This window comes from Mesoplodon densirostris, chromosome 11 (assembly GCF_025265405.1).
Source record: "Mesoplodon densirostris isolate mMesDen1 chromosome 11, mMesDen1 primary haplotype, whole genome shotgun sequence".
Lineage (NCBI taxonomy): Eukaryota > Metazoa > Chordata > Mammalia > Artiodactyla > Ziphiidae > Mesoplodon > Mesoplodon densirostris.
This window is the reverse complement of record NC_082671.1, coordinates 19,117,653-19,139,994: the sequence shown is the minus strand read 5'-3', so window position 1 is coordinate 19,139,994 and position 22,342 is coordinate 19,117,653. Positions and strand designations below refer to the sequence as shown.

The 22,342-nt window shown below is 37.1% G+C and overlaps 1 protein-coding gene across 3 annotated transcripts in view; it reads left to right on the top strand.

Annotated features, from left to right (window-relative positions):
- Nucleotides 1-22,342, top strand: part of ABCC9 (ATP binding cassette subfamily C member 9) — a 140,680-nt gene that overhangs the window by 21,376 nt on the left and 96,962 nt on the right. For all 3 annotated transcript variants that reach the window (XM_060111829.1, XM_060111832.1, XM_060111831.1), the window contains 6 exons: nt 291-446; nt 1,617-1,751; nt 3,994-4,156; nt 8,407-8,447; nt 9,377-9,519; nt 18,773-18,881. In XM_060111829.1, coding sequence (XP_059967812.1) covers nt 291-446; nt 1,617-1,751; nt 3,994-4,156; nt 8,407-8,447; nt 9,377-9,519; nt 18,773-18,881 — 747 coding nt within the window. The remainder of the gene's footprint in view (nt 1-290; nt 447-1,616; nt 1,752-3,993; nt 4,157-8,406; nt 8,448-9,376; nt 9,520-18,772; nt 18,882-22,342) is intronic.

Here is a 22,342-nt window from a genome sequence, read left to right as displayed (position 1 = left end):
TTGCATTTATTTATTTCTGTTACTATTTGTTCCAGAGATTATGTTTAAATTTGAATATATGTTTAGATTATATCACCAGAAAAAATAAGTTTCTATTTGGTTGAGGACTGAAAGTAATAATACTGAAATGAAAATAATGGTTGACTTAAGAAGATGGCATTATAAGGTTTTTCTCCTTTTTTTCAAAAATTTTTAAAAAGTTATTTTTTTCCAATGAAAATAAATAAGCATAATATTGATTATTAAGTTTAGAGCTTCAAGTACATTTCTTTTCTTTTTTGTTTTTTCAGGCCATGATATACAATAAAATCCTGAGGCTTTCTACATCTAATTTATCCATGGGTGAGATGACCCTGGGTCAGATCAATAACTTGGTTGCCATTGAAACCAATCAACTCATGTGGTTCTTGTTCCTGTGTCCCAATCTATGGGCTATGCCTGTTCAGGTAGATCAATATAAGTAAGATTCTTATTTACAGAGGAAATAAGAACAAGAAGATATCAGTTTTAAAATTTATTGTTTGTTTTTTCATTTGTAATGGAAATCCAAATCCATGTGTATATCATTCACAGTGCTTGGCACAAAGTAAAGATTTAGAACATGCTTTGTTTTATTTTATCAAAATGTGTTTATACACAGGTCAACTAGGTAGCTGCCTATATGGTGTAATTTAAAGTGCATCAAAAATTCCAGGCTGCCTCTAAATGACTGCATCAGAGGTGACCTGAAGGAAATTTTCATTTTCATTGGAATTCCCAAAAAGCCTAATTGATTAGGCACTAAACATGTGCCGTTGCCCCCAGATGGTCACTAATAAGCTGTTATCATTGGCATATAGGCATGGTTAAAGGCTTTAACTGTACGGATACAATTCATTTGTTGACATCTTGAGCTACGATAAACTGAGCTCTTGGGAAATCGAAAAAAACAACAGCAAGAGACGATAACAGGGTTAAAACCTGAGTTTTAAAAAAAGAAGAAGAAGGTGACAAACCGGAGAGGCTAGGCCTAAGGGGTTCAGTCTTCGGTTTGGGAAATAAATTTAAAAAGGGAAGTAAGGTAAGATGGGGCACCAACATTAGCTTCTCCACGGTTTTAGTTAGACCTACCCTTTTTGTCATTAAGTGACGTCTGGGGTCATTGAGGAGCTGACGAGCTCAGATCATTTAGTCCACAAACAACTATCTTGTTCTCTTACATGATGATGCTGGTTCTTACTTTCTATCCCCCTTGCCTTGAAAAGCTAATACAATTCCAAGAGAATATGGGATGTTAAATTTATGGCAGGTGACAACATTTTCTAGAAAAATTTTGTCTTCTTTTAAAAATTTGAAGCCCATTTCAGGTTGAAATCATCCTTGGGACCACTCTACAACTTCATGCAGTAAATTGGTTCGGTACCAGTTGCACACATCATGACACTAAAAATAAATTCCAGCTATTTAGCCTTTGCCAAATAAATCATAGCAAAACTCAACTGTCACAGTTGAGTTGACTTCCAAATACACTTATAACAATTAAGAAACACTGTAATTTCACTAAAAAATCCTTCCTTTCATGCAGTGGTCCCCACAGCCCTATTCTTTTTCCCCTTGCCTTGTGTTTTCCCTGCTAGATCATAATGGGCGTGATTCTGCTCTACAATTTGCTTGGGTCCAGCGCGTTGGTTGGTGCTGCTGTCATTGTGCTCCTTGCGCCAATTCAGTACTTCATTGCTACAAAGTTGGCAGAGGCTCAGAAGAGCACTCTTGTAAGTAACATCTTTTGGAAACTTTATTAGTAAAATCTAGTCATGCGGTTTTATTTTTAAAATATAGGAAATTAATACATACCACTCAGGATATTTGGAAATCATTATATTTCATTTCATTTCTTAGGCAGCAAATGGGAAATTTCTGGGTTGCTCAACAATTTTTAAAAGTGGATTTGACATCTAAGACGGAACGATCTTAGACTGTAAATACAAGAATCCCAATGCCTGATGTTTTCACGAGTCATGATGTGAAGAGGCTTTGGATCTTCTTGTAGATCACTTACCTATACTTATGGGTACTAGAGAACCCACTTATGGGTACTTTTGATTACACGTACATTGGATGTCAATTACTGACATGGGAGAAATGGATTGAGGAACAAATAAAGGGTCAGATTTGGTGCTTCTGAAATTAAATGTCCCTAGGATTGAATCAGACCATGTGATGAGCTATGGAGTTACACTGAAATGTTTCAGTGGCAGCTGCTCTGCCTGAGTATGTTTGTGGTCAACTTGGCAAGCAAGAAAAAGCTTGATTATTGACCCTTTCTGGCTTCAATTTGCCATGAAATCATTTTATTTGAGCAAGAATTGGCTTCTTTTAAAGAATATTTGCAAATAATAAAATTGTTGACAGCATGTTTAGAAATAAAGTTTGATTAAATATGAGCAAGGCTGTCTGTAAATCAGGCGTGAAATGTAGGGATGCTGCCACTGGTGGACTGTTTCCCAAGGTGGTGTTTCTACCGTGACAAGCAAGTCTCATGTTACACAAGTGGTTTTTATCACTTGTTTTTCTGCCACTTCTGACGAGGTTACTTATTATTTCTGTCTGAGCCATCTACCCTCTTTACTCCAGGACACGAATACGGAAAGGTGTGGAAGGGGGACACAAAGAGGGGACATGACAAACCAACATCTGACTTTCATTTAGCCATTCATACTGATTCGTTCACTCACCAAAGCAGTCATTGACAGGTCCTTAAGACCCTCAAGAGACAAAAAGGTGAATAAAATCAGGTCATTTGCTAATGCCATTTGCAGCAACATGGATGCAACTAGAGATTATCATACTAAGTGAAGTAAGTCAGCAAGAGAAAGACAGATATCATATGACATCACTTATATGTGGAATCTAAAAGATGACACAAATGAACCTATCTATGAAACAGAATCAGGGACATAGAGAACAGACTGATGGTTGTCAAGGGGGAGGGGTTGGGGGAGGGATGGAGTGGGAGGTTGGGGTTAGCAGATGTAGCATTTATACATAGAACGGATAAACAACAATGTCCTACTGTATAGCATAGGGAGCTATATTCAATATCCTATGAGAAACCATAATGGAAAAGAATATGAAAAAAGAATGTGTATAATATATGTATAACTGAACCACTTTTCTGTACAGCAGTAATTAACACAACATTGTAAATCAACTATACTTCCAAAAAAATCAGATCATTTGCTGCTTTTGCTTCCTCCTATCTGCCTTTTGCCACTCTGAAGATCCTTTTGAGAGTTCACAGGTGATATTGTACTTTCCTAGTAATTCTAATGTAATATTTGGAGGAAAATGAAACAGTTGACCAAAGAGAGACTCTTGGATCTGCTACACATCCCCTTACAGTTAATCCAAGTGGTTAGCAATCAGTACCTCTAACTTAGGCCTTACACAAGAGCTTATGAAGAAGGAGGTGGAGATTTCTTGAAGTTAAGAATAATAGGCTTGGTTTCAATAAGTGTCTTATGAAGACTCAATGTGAACACACACAATACTGTACCCTCACATTCCCAAATCAGAAGCAAACTGACTTTTCTTATATTCATTGTTTCTCTTCTCCTAGGTATGAGTGATAGTTCTGAGGGGAGAAAGAAATGATTTAGATATTAGAAGGAGCCATTGGAAGCCTCTTTACCATTTCCCTACATGTCTGTGTGTGTTATCTGCAGACATTATTCAAGGAAATCATGTGAAACTCAAGAAGCTGCTTTTACTTAAACCAAAGCAACAGAGGCATAAACAGTTTTTAGGTGGAAAGAAATTTGAGGCCGTCTCCTTCAACTCTTCATTTTCACACTGGAGGCAGCAGTACAGAGGGTTTCACTGCTTCTCCCGGGAATCTCAGACTCAGAGCCAGGCAGAAATCACGCTCTCCTTAATCTGTATCTAGCACGTGGTCTTGCCTCTCTGCTTCACTTGGATGCAGCTTGCATTGTTTTTTATCCCTTTCTTTTATAGGATTATTCCACTGAGAGACTGAAGAAAACAAATGAAATACTGAAAGGCATCAAACTTCTAAAGTTGTACGCCTGGGAGCACATCTTTTGCAAGAGTGTGGAAGAAACAAGAATGAAAGAACTATCCAGTCTCAAAACCTTTGCTCTTTATACATCACTCTCCAGTAAGTTGCTGTTGCTCCGAGGACCACCAAAAAACATGTAGTCTGTTCGCTTTAACTTGTGACCATTGAGGCATTCTAGGCGTCAGAGGAAGCCCATTTATTTTCTCCATTTGTGTGGTCCAATAGCCGCTAGCCACGCGAGGTTATTTACATTTAAAGAGCAGAGTTAGGACAAGCTAAGAGTCAAGTAGACCTGAATTCAGGTCTTTGCAAATGTGTGTCTTTGCCATGTTACTTGACATCCGAAATCCTTGGTTTCTTCATCTGTAAAATGGGGATGGTGATGATTAGTAGTACTGATCATTGAAACCCTCTTATCAGTTACAGTTGGGATGCATCATGGGTTTTCAGTAAAAATTTATTTAAATTGATTTGACAGTAATACTGTTGATCTTCTTGTCCCCAAACATCCCTAAAAATTATGTGAGGTTGTCTTCCCTGTCTCTTTGAGAGCTTATGTTATTATATTTCCTCGAAGATTGCATGTGAAATGCCAGTTTTGAAAATTGAGGAGAAAACAGTGTCAGCATTTCCAGATGAAAGAGGCCAAACTGCATTCACATAAAACCCTCTTTTCCAATACACTTTCAAGACTTTTTAAATACAAAGCATTTTCTCCACAACTCTAATTTTTAAAAAGCAATTGCTACAAAAATATTATTGTTTTTTTCCTCAAAGAGTGACACTGAGTACTCTCAAGAATAATGAATTCGTGTTAGTACAATTCTTCTGAACTTAGCCAAACTACTCTCACTAATATTTGATTTAGTTTGTGTGTCAGTTTTGCTCATTTCTATTGTTCCCCAGACCTTCAACAACTTAAAGTTTTGGAGGTTTATAGATTGTTTCCTTTGAATTCTAAACTACTTGAGTCCTTAGAGATTATAAACACTACTTTTGTGAAATGGATTTAAGGAAAATATTTGGTTTATATAGCTCATTTATTCTAGCCCTAATGCTGGATACATTAGAAATGAAATGGGGAGGAGATTTATCTTCCAGCTCTGCACCACTGCTAATATGGTGTCAAAACGCTAGAAGATGGAATGATCAATATCCACTTGCTTATATGATAGTACTCTAAGCTGCTGGCTTCTACAATATATTTCTCTCTGCAGTGGACTGAAGTTCTCATGGCGAGGATGGATACAGCCAGAAATAATGATGATAATCATAATAATAACAAAAATATATTGAGATACTCAGCCAATTATTGCCATAAGTAGCTTTACATGTATCATCCTATTTAATCCCCACAACAGCCCAATGATTTTGATTCTTTTTTTTTCTTTTTTCTTTTTGGCCACGCCACATGACTTGCAGGATCTTAGTTCCCTGACCAGTTCGACTAGGATCGATCTCAGGCCCCAGCATTGAAAGTGCAGAGTCTTAACCACTGGACTGACAGGGAATTCCCCAAAGATTTTGATTCTGTTATTACCTTCATTTGGCAATTTAAAAGATGAAGGTGGAGAGAGCTTAAGTAACTTGAATTTCGCCCAAATCATCCAGCTACTAAATGGCAGAGGTGGGTTGTTAACTCACCTTAACCCAGTTATGTAAGATTTGGGTTGGTTTTTGAAAGCCAGAGACGAAAGAGAAGAGGACAGAGTAGACCATACTGAAAAGAAAAACAAGAAATCATGATGGTGGAAATGCATAATCATGTTTTTATGACTATAGGCAGCAGGAATTCTTATATCAGTGGTGTAAAGTTCCACTTACACCACTTCCAAGGTTTCCGATTTGGTTACGTATGGTGGTGGTGGTGGTAAAGAGCTTCCATTATCTGAGTTGAATGGACCTGGCTCTAAATCTCAATTCTACCACTTCATAGCAGTATGGCTTTGACCAAGTTACTATTTCTATCCTCCAAGCCTCAATCTTTTATGTGTGACAGTGGAAAATAACAATCTCTACCATGTAGGATTGTAGTAAGGATTAGAATAGATTAAGGAATGCTGCAAATGATGATTGACTTTTTGATTGACTCTATTCCAGGCACTACATCAAGGGCTTCCTACTCATTGTTTTGTATAATGCACCTGGCAAGTGGGCTAGTGTTCAGTAACCTCCCTCAGTTTCCTCCTCTAAAAATTGGTGTAATAAGAATAATACCATTCACTTTGTTATAAAGCAGAAACTAACACACCATTGTGAAGCAATTATACTCCAATAAAGTTGTAAAAAAAAAAGAATAATACCTTTCTCACAGGTATATTGTGAGAGTCAAATGAGACAGTGGACATGGCACTGTTCTGCAACTGTTAAAAATATTTTGTAAATAGTATTTGCAGAGTACCATAAGTTTAGACCAAAAAAAAAGAAAGAAAGAAAGAAAGAAAAATGTCAACTGTATAACATAGTGGTTACTGTTGGGTCTTAGAGTGCAGGCTGATCTGAAATGAAATCCTGCCTCAGCAACTTGTCCGCTCTACATCCTTGGTCAGCATTTGGTGGCGTCTTGGTTTCCTCATCAGGAAGTTGGGCTGTATTAAGCATACCTGGGGGAATTAAATAAGATAATGTATGTAATGTGTTGAGAAAAGCACCTGAAACATAAAAGCGCTCAATCTGTGGTATCGGAAGATATTGAAAAACAAAGTTAAACAGGATAAATACTAATAAAACTGAAGATCCATCTCTATGAATCAATGTTCTTGCCACTGGAGATCATATCTGAGGGCAAAAGAGATTCTGTTAAATCATTTCCTAATCTCCACTGCCAAATGGTCATGTGCTGTTTATGGATTTCATTTTTTGGTGAAAGACAAAGACACAATTTTATTTTTTCTCTCTTCACTTTGATAGAGTTTTATATGGAGAAGTGGGAAAAACATGAAGCTTTTGACCAGAATTGTCTGGGTTTTATCCAAGCTCTGTCATCCCCTAGTTTGGAATCTTGCCTGTTACTCATCTTTCCTAAGTTGTTTCCTCATTATTGCGCAGGGTAGTTGTAATCATTAAATAGGAGAAGGTACTCCCATCATACCTCAATAATTGTGAGTTGTTGAGTAGTGACAGAGTGAAGTGGTGGTGAGTACGGTCTGAGGAGCCCAGCTGTGTGACCTCGTGCATCTCATCCTCATCTTTATGATGATGTAAGAAGGGTCCCTGATAACCTGCACTGGGTGCAGAGTGCCAAATAAATAGTTTTTAGTAAAATAGCAGCTGCTCTCACTCTTCCTCATCAAGAGGAGATTACTTATTTAAAGATATTTAGAATGAGTTATAAATAGTGATGTGGAGGAAAAGAATGAAATACACTTAGAAAAAAAAAGGTAATAATAGCCAGAGAAAGATGAAGACAGAAACATGATTCTTCATCTGTACTGTTAGGAGTCTCAGAGCCGTGTTTGGATCACTGGTACCGTACAAGAATTTGGATTTGATAGCTCAGCCACCCCTGGACCTTCAGAAGCACAGGCTGAGTCTGTACATGGTGGTAAGGACAGTTCATGAGAGTGGATCATGAGAGCTGGTGATAGTTTTTAGATGGACTGTCTTCTGAGAGTCAAGAAAACTAGATTATAGTTCTTACTCTGCCATTGCCTGGCCCTGTTACCAACAATGCAGTTACTTTTTGGTCCTCTGTTCCTAAAACTCTATGGTTTAAGACAAAATAACTACAAATCATCAACTTGGCTTTTTATTTTTCCTATTACTTCCAAATGCTAGTATTTTAGCCTAAATATGAGTTTTTCTTATTTCAGTTCTGCATATTATGTTTATCAAATGATAGTGTAATATATTCCTGGAGAGATATTTAAACAAGCAGAGGGCCCAAGATATGGAGCTATTTTATTAAACAAAAGGTCTATAAGTGAAAATTAATATCACTGCTGGAAGGAGATTTTTCACGTGATGTCAAATTTTTTTATCTGTGTAATATCCCAATTTTTATGTTTTTAAGTTAGTTTAGTGGACCAAACAAAATACAGACCATGAATACTCTGAAGAATGCATATGTGTTAAATTCTAATAACTTTATCTAAATTTTGCTCTTTGTAACATTTCAGAAAAAAAATAATTTTTCACATTTTCTGGTTAAGCCTCACCTATGGGAGTTCACAACTGTGAACCAGGAAATACCAACTGGGAAATGTTTGTGGACTCAAGACAAAAATGTTACTTAATGTACTTGGTCCTTCCTGTCTTCAAGGAAAGTTAGAGTAATAATTGATGATTAATTAAAGTTATGAAATGTCTCACAGTCCACTGAAACTAATGTATTTTGTTTCTTTCCACAGTCTTCATGAATGCGGCAATTCCCATAGCAGCTGTTCTTGCTGTAAGACACTTTTTCTTACCTTAAGAAATGGACTTAAGTCAGTGTTCAGAAATGACTTAGGAACAAGAATGGGTGGGTGGTAACATATATTACCTCACCTTCAGTTTTCTCTTTGCTGTCTCCATTGTGATAGTTCTAATCCGGGGTTTCTCATCCGTGGCACTGTGGACCTTTTTGTGCCCGATAATTAATTCTTTGTTGTGAGAACCTGTCCTCTGCATTAGGATGTCTAGCAGCATCCCTGGCTTCTACTTATTAGATGCCATTAGTACCATCAAAAATATCCCCAGACACTGCCAAATGTGTCCTGGGGAGCAAAATTAGAAGAGGTTGAAAACTTACTGTCCTAATCTCCATGACCTGGTTCCTGGACATTCTTACAAGATAGTGCTAGATCAACAACTGGAAAATGTTAAATGATTACATTATATTTCAAACAAAAAAGACAAACCCAGGAACTAGTATTGTACTTAGAAATATTTGTAAATAAGTCTGCCTTGGATACCATTGTTGGCAATTTTAGGAAAGATCCACAATAGGGACCCTAACACAATGGAATGTTTCCTTTTTTCTCTCAGAAAATTTAGTATTGGTTGGAAAGAGCCTGAGTAGGTTTTAAGAACTCTGGATTCTCCCATGGTTATTCCCCCATCTCAGTAATTTGACAGAAGTTAATTTTCTAATCTGTCAATAGAATCTGTTTTGCCCCTTTCACAAGTTTACTGCTAGAATGAATGTAAACCATTAAGTACTCTACCAATAGCAAATGTTATTTTTCTTAGGGAGTGATTTGGATGAAGTAATTGTATTATATTTTTCAGAGTTGCAATGGACATATGGGCATAGTAGAATTTGTTAGGCTCGTAAAATTGAATGCAAGTATTTGTGAACCTTTCTCCAGCTTTCTCTAAAATCCTTTCTTTGCACAGACATTTGTGACGCATGCGTATGCCAGCGGGAACAATCTCAAACCTGCGGAGGCCTTTGCTTCACTGTCTCTCTTCCACATCCTGGTCACCCCTCTCTTCTTGCTCTCCACTGTGGTGAGGTTTGCCGTCAAAGCCATCATCAGGTATGTGCCAGAATGTCTGGAGTTCTTTGCTTGATTATAGAAATGCTATCTGTTCATGGTAGTAAGTTAGAAAAAGTATAAAAAGAACATCCAAATCACTGCCCAGAGATAACTTGTTAAAATTTTGGTATGCTACCTTTCAGTCTTTTATCTATCTCATATAAAAATAATTATTCTAAAATAAAAATTTTGAACTTTGGGGGGTTATTTTTCCCCTCATTAAGACCATAATACATGACGTTTATTGGCTACATGATATTCCATTGTTGGGAAGTATTCTAATTTATTTAATGGTTACCTCTTTCTTAGACATTTAGAATGTTTCTATTTTCACCCATGTAACATAAATAATGTAAATTACACTTGAGAGAAGCATCTTTTTATCTTTAAACTTTTCTCTGGTTATTTTCTAAAGTCAGATTTCTAGAAGTGGTGATACTTGTTCTAATAGTATGCATCTTCTTAATGCCCTTGATGAGTATGGCCATGTTGTTTTCCATTGAAGGAGACGTAGGTCAAAATGTGTACAGATTTTTAAGTTTTTTTTAATGAATATGGCCATAATGTTTTCCAGCAAACCTGGGCCAGTTTATGTTTTTACCAGCAGCGATGGAGAATGTTCATATCAATACATATTTTCTGTTTTAATTTTAGTTAAATTTGGCCAAAAAAAAAAATCCAGGCTCACAGTCTCTGAAAATGGAAAAACTTTGCAAAACTGAGTGCAGTGTTTTGTTAATTTTAAGTATACTTCTATAGGTCTCTAAGCAGTGTAGACTTTATCTCAGACTCACAATTTCCAATAAAAATAGATTTGGTCTGATAATGACCATTTCCCCACCATTTTTACTTGTATTATGTAATAAATATGTTACCATACTATATTATACTACCCTGTATGTGCCATAGTGCCATAGCTATGTTTCAGTCTATATTATAAACAAGGTAGTCTTAAAGTGGTATTTTGCTTTTTGCTATAAGGTCTTATAAACCTTCTAAAATCTCAGCATGTTTCATAAACAGTTATCATATTTATATCTGGCCTTTGAAAGAAATGCCAAGATGTTTCAATACAGAATGAAAATTGGAAAATTGAGGCCTTAAATATACTAAGCATAGTGTTGTCATTAACAGCAATGTAGAACATCTATTGTAAGGTCCTTTAAAATGAAATACTTTCCCAATGTCTATGCATTGTTAAGCAAACTATTTTTTAATATTCAAGACACCAGAAGCTCTAGTTTTAGGCAATAGTTTATATTGGCTTAACAACGACTTAATACCAAATATCATGAAAATTCATCTACCTTATCTTACTATAAACCAAGTTCTGATTTTTTACACTAATACCTTAACAAGATTTCAATCCTATTCTGTAAGATATGCTGTTAGTAACAGATTCTGGAGCTGTTAAAAGTTTAAAGTTCAGGCCCTCTGACCTCATCTGCCCTCATTTTCTTATTGTTCTGACTTCTGAAACACTTGTACGGATCACTGACTGATTTCTGTAGCACCACTTCCAAATTAGGCAGTGCTCTGGAAGGGAAGCGACTTCAAACAATAAAACTGATAAATAGCCAGAGTCTGCTATTTTGGTTCTTATTTTCATTTTCTCCACTTAATAGCTGCCCCTCTCATGATTGCCTTTTTAATTGAATTTGACTTTGTGCTACAAGTCAAATAGAAAGCAGTTGATGACTAATAATAGTTCAGTCCTCTGAAATCAGGAGGTTACCAGGCATCGAAAGGACTTTTAAGAGTTGCTGTGAAAAAAAATTAATAAATCTAGGAGTGTGGGTTTCCCCAAGTCCATAGTATACAATCCTGCTCTAGTAAATCCTAGTAAAGCTGGAGGGTGGATCATAATCACTCTATATTTCTGCATAGCACTCTTTCTTCTGTACGTTCCAGGGAAAAGGCATTTGCCAGTTTGATAAAGACCAGTCTGTTTTCAGGGCTCAGCTCCAGATTTCCCAAGCCATAGGCCAAATAGAATCAGCTTATAAAAACTTGCTTCTCTAAAATGATTTTCAGTGGTTGATTTGTGGGTCCTAGGGAGATGACCAGTCAACAGAGGAGGCCAGTCCTTTTTCCCACTGTGTGCCGGTTCTCGGAACCCAAATGAGCGTCTTTCTCAGCGTGGACTGGGCTTGGCATTTCCTTCTCTGCCTGGGAACCCGTGACCAGGCTTTAATGCCAGTTGGCCCACAGCGAGTTGAGCAGCCTGTTTATGATCGGAGACTTTGGTTAGCTGATTTTGAAACCTCCTCTCAGGACTGTGGAAGTCATAATTTCTTTGCTACGCTCTGAGATGCATTCAGAAATTTGGTGGGTTAGAATAGGGTGCAGCATTCTCCGCAACTTGTGTTACGTGTGCCTGTAAGAGATGTGTAAACTGCTCTGCTGGAGGAAAATTCCATGCCATGTAAAATTCGTTGCTTCGAGAAAATTCTATGCTTTCTTTTAAAAATATTTAGCTTGTTAGACAAAATTGTCTTTGTGGTGCTCACTGGGTGGGATCTTATGTATACATAATAAAATGCAAGAAAGAGGCAGTTAAGATTCAGGTTATCTCCTAGTAACCCCAGCACCCCACATCATTTGAGTTTTCTGGCCCTTTTACGGTGATGTGTTCCAGTCTACATTTGCAAAATGGAGGGAAGAAATGAAGAAAAGTAGAAAAGTCACTAGTTTCTAAAATATTAAAATATTTGAATTAGTGATTTTTTTCATGATGCTTGCTTTACTTGTCCTCTTTGCTTTATTTGTAAGAAAATAGTTTATGTGTTTTGCTTTTCTGGAGGAAAAGGTTAAGTTGCTATATTGTATCCTTTATAAATAATTTGAGTTTAGGTTTCTGGTACTTGATGTACAATGCAGTACCTATATCCAGAGATGTTATTTACCAAGGAAAAAAATGTGTAAAACTAATCCCTTGCTTTGGTGGAAGATAACTCTGTGTCCTTTCTCTCATTTACCTCCCAAAGGAAAGTACACTTGGCTAGTCTACTGTGATTACCTTCAATCAAATAAATTGTTACTATATTTATCATAGAACCTGCTCACAGGTTGACCTGGTCCACATTTACAAAACTTTCATGGTTTCCACAAGAAAACACATAACTGCCAGCAACAAAATCAGTTATTCCCCCCAAAACATAGCACCTGTCCCAGGTACTCAAGCTGTATATAAACACCCAAACTTGAAAAGTGAAAAAATATCATCGGTAACAAAACTTTAAATACTTTGATGAATTATCCAAACCAATGAGAAATTAGTAAAACACTAAACTAAAAGGTGATGGAGACAGGATAGGGAATTGTTTGGTATCAAGTTTACCTGCTTTCAATACCTGCACAGCCATGGACTACTCACTGTTCAACCACAAGCATATTATTTGGTACCTCTATGGCTCAGCTTCCTCACTTATCAGATGAGCATCATAATGGTTCCTGCTTATGGTGGTTGGGAGAATTAAATGAGATAATACATGAAAAATGCCCAGCACATTGCCTATATATTTTAGATATTTAACAAATCTCCGTTTTACTAATTTAACACCATTTTATTGAACTCCATTTCGTGCTTTAGAGATATATCTTTCTGTGGATCCACATTCATTTATTAAGCAGTTCAGGTAACTTGCTAGGCATTGGGGATGGCAAAGATGAAAGATGGAGTGAAATCCACAGGAGTCCACAGTCTAGCTGGAGAGACTGGGAAGGGAAGGTAATTACAACATGCATGTTATGCTGTGATAGAGCACTACACAGAATACCATGGGCCATATATGAGGCCCACTGAAGCTTATCAAGGGAGGAGGGAGACAGTCCGGTCAGTAAAGGTTTAAAGGTGGTGATAGCTCCTTCATGGGATCTTAAAGAATAGGTAGGACTTGGCCAGTTGAGGAAAAAGGGAAAACACATTCTGTGTGATGGAGCAATGTATGCAAGGGGAAGGGGTGAGCAGAGAGGTGAGAGATCTTGGTACCTTCTGGGGGCTAAAGGTAATTGCATGTAGTTGGAGAAAGGTCCTGATGAGGAAAGCACTGGGAGATGAAGCTGGAGAGTAAAATCCCAATCAGCCTGTAGATGATGCCAAGGATGCTGAAAGGCGCAGGGTGGCCATTTGTTATTTTAAGGAGAGGATTCTTGTATGAGCATATTTGCATTTTAAAAATATAACCCTGGCAGCATGGTAGAAATTACTTCACCCTTGGTCAGGATTCATGCATTTTCCATAGTTGTTTTGCCTCTATGAGTTCTGAAAGGCCCTCATATGAACAGGAAATGTTTTTTGTATTACCTATTCACTCACCAGACGTTTCTTGAGGAATTGCTATGTTATATTTTTGGCACTGGGCTAGATTCTGAAGATGAAAATTTTCACTTTTAAAGAGTTCAGAGTCTAGTGGGAGAGATAGACAGTAACAAAACAAAAAAAAATAGTGCAAGGGACCCTAAGCCAGAGAGCCTGGAATGATGGGGACGGGGAGGGGAAATGGAGGGTGAGATTCAGAAAAGTGCTAGTATTGGGGTCCTCCGATGTTTATTGTAATTGGAGTCCCATAGTGGGATCTTATGAAGAGGAAAGAAGTTCTCCCCATGCTCCAGTCATGCTCAGGGACCATTGCTTCCTGATATTCAGCAAGAATGGGTCTCATTAATTTCATAAAAGCTTCAGTAAGATTTGTGTGTGCTAGAAAGTGAAATGGAGAATTGAATCAACTGACCTTACTTAAATGTCTGAAATAAACATTGGTTTATTCCTTCTTTGATTGATTCAGCAAACATTCATTGAGTAATGTGTACCAGGAGCTGCTGGACTTAGTTACAAAGGCACACGAACCTGGCCCCATACTTTCCTTTGTGTGCAGAAACACAGTGTGAGGTTTTCTAAAAGGTATTCCTTTGATTGACAAAGTTGTGCTCCTTAAAATCCAGTCTCTTCTAAACATTGGAACAGAATAACAATTAAAGTCTGTAGAAGTAAAGAAAGGATACTGCCATTTAAGATGAATAAAATGCCATTCCTAAGGCATTTCTAACACCGTCTTTCAAATCTATGTGATCAGGCTTTGCTGTCAAAGACTCAAAGAGAGTACAAAACCCAAAGCTCTTCTTTCTTTTTTTGGTTCTGAAATTCTTTTTAAAATTGCAGTAAAATATACATAACATAAAACTTATCATTTAAATCACTTTAAGTGTACAATTTAGTGGCATTAAGTACATTCATATTGTTGTGCAAACATCACCACAATCCACCTCTAGAACTTTTTCAGTTTCTCAAATTAAATTCTATACTCACTAAATGATAACTCCCCTTGTACCTACCTCTCCTCCCAGACCCTGGTGACCACCACTGACTTTCTGTCTGTATGAATTTGACTATTCCATCTACCTTATATAAGTGGAATTATGCAATTTTTGTTTTTTGTGGGCCTGGCTTATCTTATTTAGCATAATGTTTTCAAGGTTCAGCCATGTTGTCATAACTTGAATATATTTAAGTAAGTCAGGAATTCCAAAACCATGAAAAAAAGTATGGCAGATGCTCAAAAAATTAAACATAGAATTACCATATGATTCAGCAATTCTACTTTTGGGTGTATATCCAAAAGAATTGAAAGCAGGGACTTGAATAGATATTTGTACATTCATCTTCATAGCAGCATTATTCACAATAGCCAAAAAGTGAAACAACCCAAATGTCCCTCAACTGATGAATAAACAAAATGCAGCATACATATAAAATGGAGTATTATTCAGCCAAACCTTTCCTTAAACAATTATTTTTTTTAGTGGAATCTAAAAAATACAACAGGCTCCCTGACTTCAGACTATACTACAAAGCTACAGTAATCAAGACAGTATGGTACTGGCACAAAAACAGAAAGATAGATCAATGGAACAGGATAGAAAGCCCAGAGATAAACCCACGGACATATGGTCACCTTATCTTTGATAAAGGAGGCAGGAATGTACAGTGGAGAAAGGACAGTCTCTTCAATAAGTGGTGCTGGGAAAACTGGACAGGGACATGTAAAAGTATGAGATTAGATCACTCCCTAACACCATACACAAAAATTAGCTCAAAATGGATTAAAGACCTAAATGTAAGGCCAGACACTATCAAACTCCTAGAGGAAAACATAGGCAGAACACTCTATGACATAAATCACAGCAAGATCTTTTTTGACCCACCTCCTAGAGAAATGGAAATAAAGACAAAAATAAACACATGGGACCTAATGAAACTTCAAAGCTTTTGCACAGCAAAGGAAACCATAAACAAGACGAAAAGACAACCCTCAGAATGGGAGAAAATATTTGCAAATGAAGCAACTGACAAAGGATTAATCTCCAAAATTTATAAGCAGCTCATGCAGCTCAATAGCAAAAAAACAAACAACCCAATCCAAAAATGGGCAGAAGACCTAAATAGACATTTCTCCACAGAAGATATACAGACAGCCAACAAACACATGAAAGGATGCTCAACATCTTTACTCATTAGAGAAATGCAAATCAAAACTACAATGAGATATCATCTCACACCAGTCAGAATGGCCATCATCAAAAAATCTAGAAACAATAAATGCTGGAGAGGGTGTGGAAAAAAGGGAACACTCTTGCACTGCTGGTGGGAATGTGAATTGGTACAGCCACTGTGGAGAACGGTATGGAGGTTCCTTAAAAAACTACAAATAGAACTACCATATGACCCAGCAATCCCACTACTGGGCATATACCCTGAGAAAACCATAATTCAAAAAGAGACATGTACCAAAATGTTCATAGCAGCCCTATTTACAATTGCCCGGAGATGGAAACAACCTAAGTGTCCATCATCGGATGAATGGATAAAGAAGATGTGGCACATATATACAATGGAATATTACTCAGCCATAAAAAGAAATAAAATTGAGCTATTTGTAATGAGGTGGATGGACCTAGAGTCTGTCATACAGAGTGAAGTAAGTCAGAAAGAGAAAGACAAATACTGTATGCTGACACATATATATGGAATTTAAGAAAAAAATGTCATCAAGAACATAGGGGTAAGACAGGAATAAAGACACAGACCTACTAGAGCATGGACTTGAGGATATGGGGAGGGGGAAGGGTAAGCTGTGACAAAGTGAAAGAGCGGCATGGACATATATACACTACCAAACGTAAGGTAGATAGCTAGTGGGAAGCAGCCGCATAGCACAGGGAGATCAGCTCGGTTCTTTGTGACCGCCTGGAGGGGTGGGATAGGGAGGGTGGGAGGGAGACGCAAAAGGGAGGGGATATGGGAACATATGTATATGTATAACTGATTAAATTTGTAAAATAAAAAAAAAATAAAAATAAAAAATACAACAAACTCATGAATATAACAAAAAAGAAACAGGTTCACAGATATAGAGAACTAGTGGTTCACTTTAGTAGTTACCAGTGGGGAGAGGGAAGGGGAAAGGGACAACATAGGGAGTAGGGCATTAAGAGGTACAAATTATTATGTATAAAATAAGCTACAAAGATGTATTGTACAACATAGGGAATATGGCCAGTGTTTTATAACTATTAATATAAATGGGGTATAACCTTTGAAAACTGTGACTCACTATATTGTACACCTGTAACTTATATAATATTGTATCAACTATACTTCAATTAAAAAATTACTTTTCTGGATTAAGATATACACACTACTATATATAAAATAGATAATCAACAAGGACCTACTGTATAGCACAGGGAACTATACTCAATATTTTTTAATAACCTATAAGGGAAAAGAATCTGTAAAGGAATGTATATATGTAGATATATATATATATATATATACATATACATATATATGTAGATATATATATCTGAATCGCTGTTCTGTACACCTGAAACTAACATGATATTGTAAGTCAACTATACTTCAATAAAAAAAAGAATGAAAAAATTATTTCTTTTAGTTTCCTGTAAATGAAATTTAGAAGTTAATAGTTAGACTGCCCTGGTGGATTTTATCTACCTTTATGTTTCCAAAGAAAGGAAGCAGTTCCTATGACATGCAAAGCTAAAGAGCTTAAAGTTCATGGACAACAGACTGTATTGAATTTACTTTTCTTCATTTTTTAGTCTGTCACAAAAACACACTATGCAGACTTGTCTGGAGGCACTTAACTTGACTACAAGCTGAAATGAAAAATAAAAAAATCTTTTGTTTCAAATGTGTATTTTCTAGTTTCCTACTAATGGCAATCTTTCCCCTGTAAGTGATGCTGTAGGTGCCAGGCCAGTTTGCCCACTGTTAGCATCTTAGTGTGCTAGAAGGAGCATTTCTTGTCTTTTCAACTTCACAGACTTTTCTGTAGTGTATCATTTTATTTATGGGAGGATGTTTTCAAATTGTGTTCTTGTTTTCTTTGATTCGTTTTACTCTTGATCCTATGACACTGGTTTGAGAAAATTAGAATGGGTGGGGTAAGGGGGCCAAGGGGTCTTGTGTCCAGCCTCTGGAGACCACAGTAAAGAATGTTTGCAAATTACTCTTCTAGAACGGGGTTTCTCCAACTGTACTGTGCTTATGAAGCATCTCTGGATCTTCTTAAAATGTAGATTTTGACTCAGGAGGTCTTGGGTGGGGCCTGAGATTCTAAGTTTTGAGTAAGCTCCCAGGTGATGTTGATGCCACTGATCTTGGCCAACATTTTGCGTAGTAATATTCTAGAGGGCCCTCTCCTTGCCAGGTTGTGAAAATATGTCCAATATATACAGTAGTGCTTAAGCAAAATAGCATAGTGTGCAGGGACCCATGATCTGTGTGCTATATGCTATATGCTTTTACTTAACTGCCCTGTACCTTATTTCCCTTCATTTGTAAAATGAGAATAATGATGCTTCCTTCGTTGGTGTTATTTTTTTTTAACCACTCTGTTTCAAGTCCCTCTCTAATTCTATTGTCTTTGACAAGAAATACAATTGCAAAAAAAAAAAAAGTGCAAAGTAGAGTTGGTTGAATTTAGGGTGACCAGTTGGTTCTGGTTTTTCTGAGATTTTTCATTTTAAGCGCTGAAAGTCCCAGGTCCTGGGATCCCGTCAGTCCCCAGCATCCTAGCTGAATTCCCAGTTGGTCCTGAGAAATGACTCTCAGAGCTGGCTTGCTTACCATGGTAACAGTGGGGGAAAAGTTTATTTAGGTAGAACTTCATTGGTGGTGGTTTTATTTTTATCCCTTATTGTGTGCTTTCTTGTTTGACTTTTGCAGTGTTCAAAAGCTGAATGAGTTTCTCTTGAGTGATGAGATTGGTGAGGACAGCTGGCTGACTGGGGAAGGCTCTCTTCCATTTGAATCCTGTAAGAAGCACACTGGAGCCGTAAGTGCTTTTCTTTGTTACGGGAGCTGTGAATAAGGGACAGTCCTGAGGATGGATGATTGAAAATGGGTGCAATTAGAAGAAATCGCGCGCTTTACTTTTAACCTATATGAAGAAAAAATTGCCACCTGCTTCTGCAAAAAACCTTACAAGTCTAAAATCAAAAAAAAAAAATGTATAAGGCTCGTCTTTATAAGTCATCAAAGGATTATCCCAAGAGGGATACCTCATGTTCAATTCAAAAGGAAATAGAGAGGTTGTCTACCCCAAGCTTTATATAAAAACCATACAAAATAAGCTTACAACTCTTGTACCATATGCTTATAATACCTTTAACTATATTATACTTTTTGGTTTAAAAAGTGCTTTTTTGATACATTATGTCTTTTGACTCATTTAATATAGTACACTACATTACCTATTTTGTTTTCTAGATGCATATATTTATTTGCATGTTGTATGGTTTGAACAGAGTCACAAGATTTTAGTGGGAGAGCCAGAATTAAAACCTGGGTCTTATAACTCCTGAACTGGTTTATTCATCCATTGCACAAATATTTACTCATATCTACATAAAGCCTGGAAACACAGTCAATGTTATTTTGTCATGTTTTACCTGGACTATAACATGTATTATATATTTGCCTGTATTTCCAGACTTATCAGCTACCCTGTGCTTTGTGCCAAGACCTAGCGATGTAGCTCTGAACAAGGCAAGCAAGATCTTTCTTGTCACAGAGCTTGCTTTCTTGAGGCAGGAGTCAGATGATAAACAAGTGAGATCAATTCCCTGTGGGAAGAAAATAAAAGAAGATATTAGAGAGTGACTGGGATCCTCTAAGCAGGGTGGTCATTTCCCAGGAGGTGCCTCTGAAGAGCTGGCATTTGAGCTGAGACCCGAATGAAGAGTAGGTACTTCTTCTGCAAAGACCTAGAAAAGGGGCCAGATCATTTCAGGCAGAGAACTAGCAGATGCAAAGACCCTGAGGTGGGAATTAATTTGGTGTGTTCAAGGAACAGAGGGGCACTATGCCTGAAGCCTAGTAAAGAAGGGAGGATAAGACGAGGTAAGAACAAGGATTGAGAGTCCTGTAAACCAGGGAAAGAGCTTGGAGGGTTTTAAAGAAGGGACTCATATAATTTCACGTATATTTTTAAAGGATCACTCTGGCTGCTGGGTGAAGAGTTGTCACTGGGGACAAGAGTAGAACAGATAGATCAGCAAAGAGGTCATTATAATAACATAGACAAGAAATGATGATGGTTAGAATTTGTTTTGTTGCAGTTGCAGTGGACCTTGAGAAGAAGCTATCAAGTTCAGCGCACACTTTTTATGCTGAGCTGATAAACACTGGCTGATAGGTTGAATGGAGGAGATGAGGGAGAAAGAAGACTCAAGGATGAATCCTAGGTTATTGGCTTGACTACTGGGTAAACGGTGGAGCCAGTAACTGAAATAGGGAAGTTGAGAAATGAGTAGGTTGCTGTTGAGGTGGAATCAAGAGGTATATTTTGCACATGATAATTTTGAGATATTTATTGACATCTAAGAAGAGAAATCCCCCTTGGAGATGTAAATTTAAGAGCCACTGGCCATTAGATGATATTTAATGGGACTGGATTAAACCACTTTCTTGAAAGCTGTGTCTGAAAAATGCTGAAGAAAGTCTTTAAAATTAATATGTCTATTTCATTCAGTAAAGTAGAAAGAAATTCTTCTAAAATAAGTTATGTTAATAATTAGTTATTCATTTACTATTAGAGAAAAATGTTAAATGTTAATATATTTACCATTTATGTAACCAAACAAAAATGCATGTGCAGTCTCCTGACAGGAATTGACTGAGGCTTGGAAAACCTTCACCAGGAAGTCAGTCTATATTAAATTTTTATTCACATCGTGCTAAAAATAGTTAAGACAAGCACTTGGCTGTCTTTAGCCTTGCTGATTTCTTCTGCTTTTCTGGAGTTATTTTTTTCCTCTCTGTTGAGTTATTTTGTTGAGCAGGTGTGATTTTGTCTGAGTAGGAACCACCACCCATGCTTGTAGACGCTGCCATAACAAAGCCTGAACATGCTTGTGTGCTCTTGTGTGGACACGGACACCAAGACAGGAACACACCATAGACTGTGCACACTTTGAGGCAGCAGGAAAGTCAAGCATTTGATTAGAACCTGCCTTGTCTCACTTTGGATGATGGGAGATTCCCAAAGAACTTATTAGATCATCTTTCAGAGATGTAGGGGTGAGCAGAGTGAGATGACCTCAGGAAAAGGAACAGAGGAGGTCAAGTTTGAGGGAGTGGAGTGAGGGAAATCTGAACAGTGGTTTGTATGAGATGAGGGATAGAAGAAATATTGAACTGAGCAAAGGTTGGAAGGAAAAAAGAATCCCCTTCAGTTGCCTCCAGTATCTTCAGAGTTATTGAAACCAGACTGGACTTCTGATGTCTTTCGGGGCCATTCATCACTGCTGATGGGCCAAACCACAAATGACAAACTTTTAAAAATGAAGAGAAAAAAGCTGTGTCTTTGAAAAGAACACTAATGGAAACTCCTACTTGAGAGCGCTTAAGATGCTATGTATTCTGTAAAAGCTTAAAGTTAAGTGGTTTTGGCTGCAGAATCTCCACGGAGAATTAGTGACAGTCTAGAGCCAGAGTTTCTTCAAATTACATCTGTGAGACTCCAACTCAAATCTCTGTCAACACGTCTCCTCCTCCCAACCTCTCCTTAGTTTTGTGAAGAACATGAAGTCATTCCTTTTGGAACTCTGGGTGCAATACTACTACAGAAGTTATGACTCTAGAAGACAGAGAATATAGGTACAGATATAGACCTGTCTTGTGTGGGAAATATACTCAGCTTAAAGGGTAGTGACTTTCTACATCTCTCACGTAAGGTTATCTGTGAGGACTGTGGGAAGAAAAACAAAACTAAAAATGTCATGAGCACTCTCTTTCTCTCTCTCTCTTTTTAAAATTTAAAATGCATTCAGTAGTTTCTGTGCAACAGAACACTGGTAGTCCTTCTCAGTGACTTTTTAATCTCAGTATTGAATGGCGTGTAGCTTAGCAATGTGCTATTTGGTAGTTTGATATTCTGTTGATACGCTGATGGATATAAATTGGAGGGCGATATCTCATTCAGATTAAATTACTGATTATTCGAGGACATTCCTGATTCCCATAATAGAACTCAACGGATTTATCAAAATGCTAAACCTGCCGTTCCAAGCCAAAGGAAAAAAAAAGTTTCACAATTCTAGAATCCCTTGCTTTTATAGGTAATTTAACAGTTTTAAAGTGTTTTACTATTTAGCTTTCATAATCTCTATAAGGTATTTAAATAAGACAGATAATCATTTATGTCCAAATACTTGCTTACTAGATCCCTGGGACAAATTTTGAACTTATATATTTTTCTAAATTAGAGGTTTACAGAACTGAATTTTCTACCTT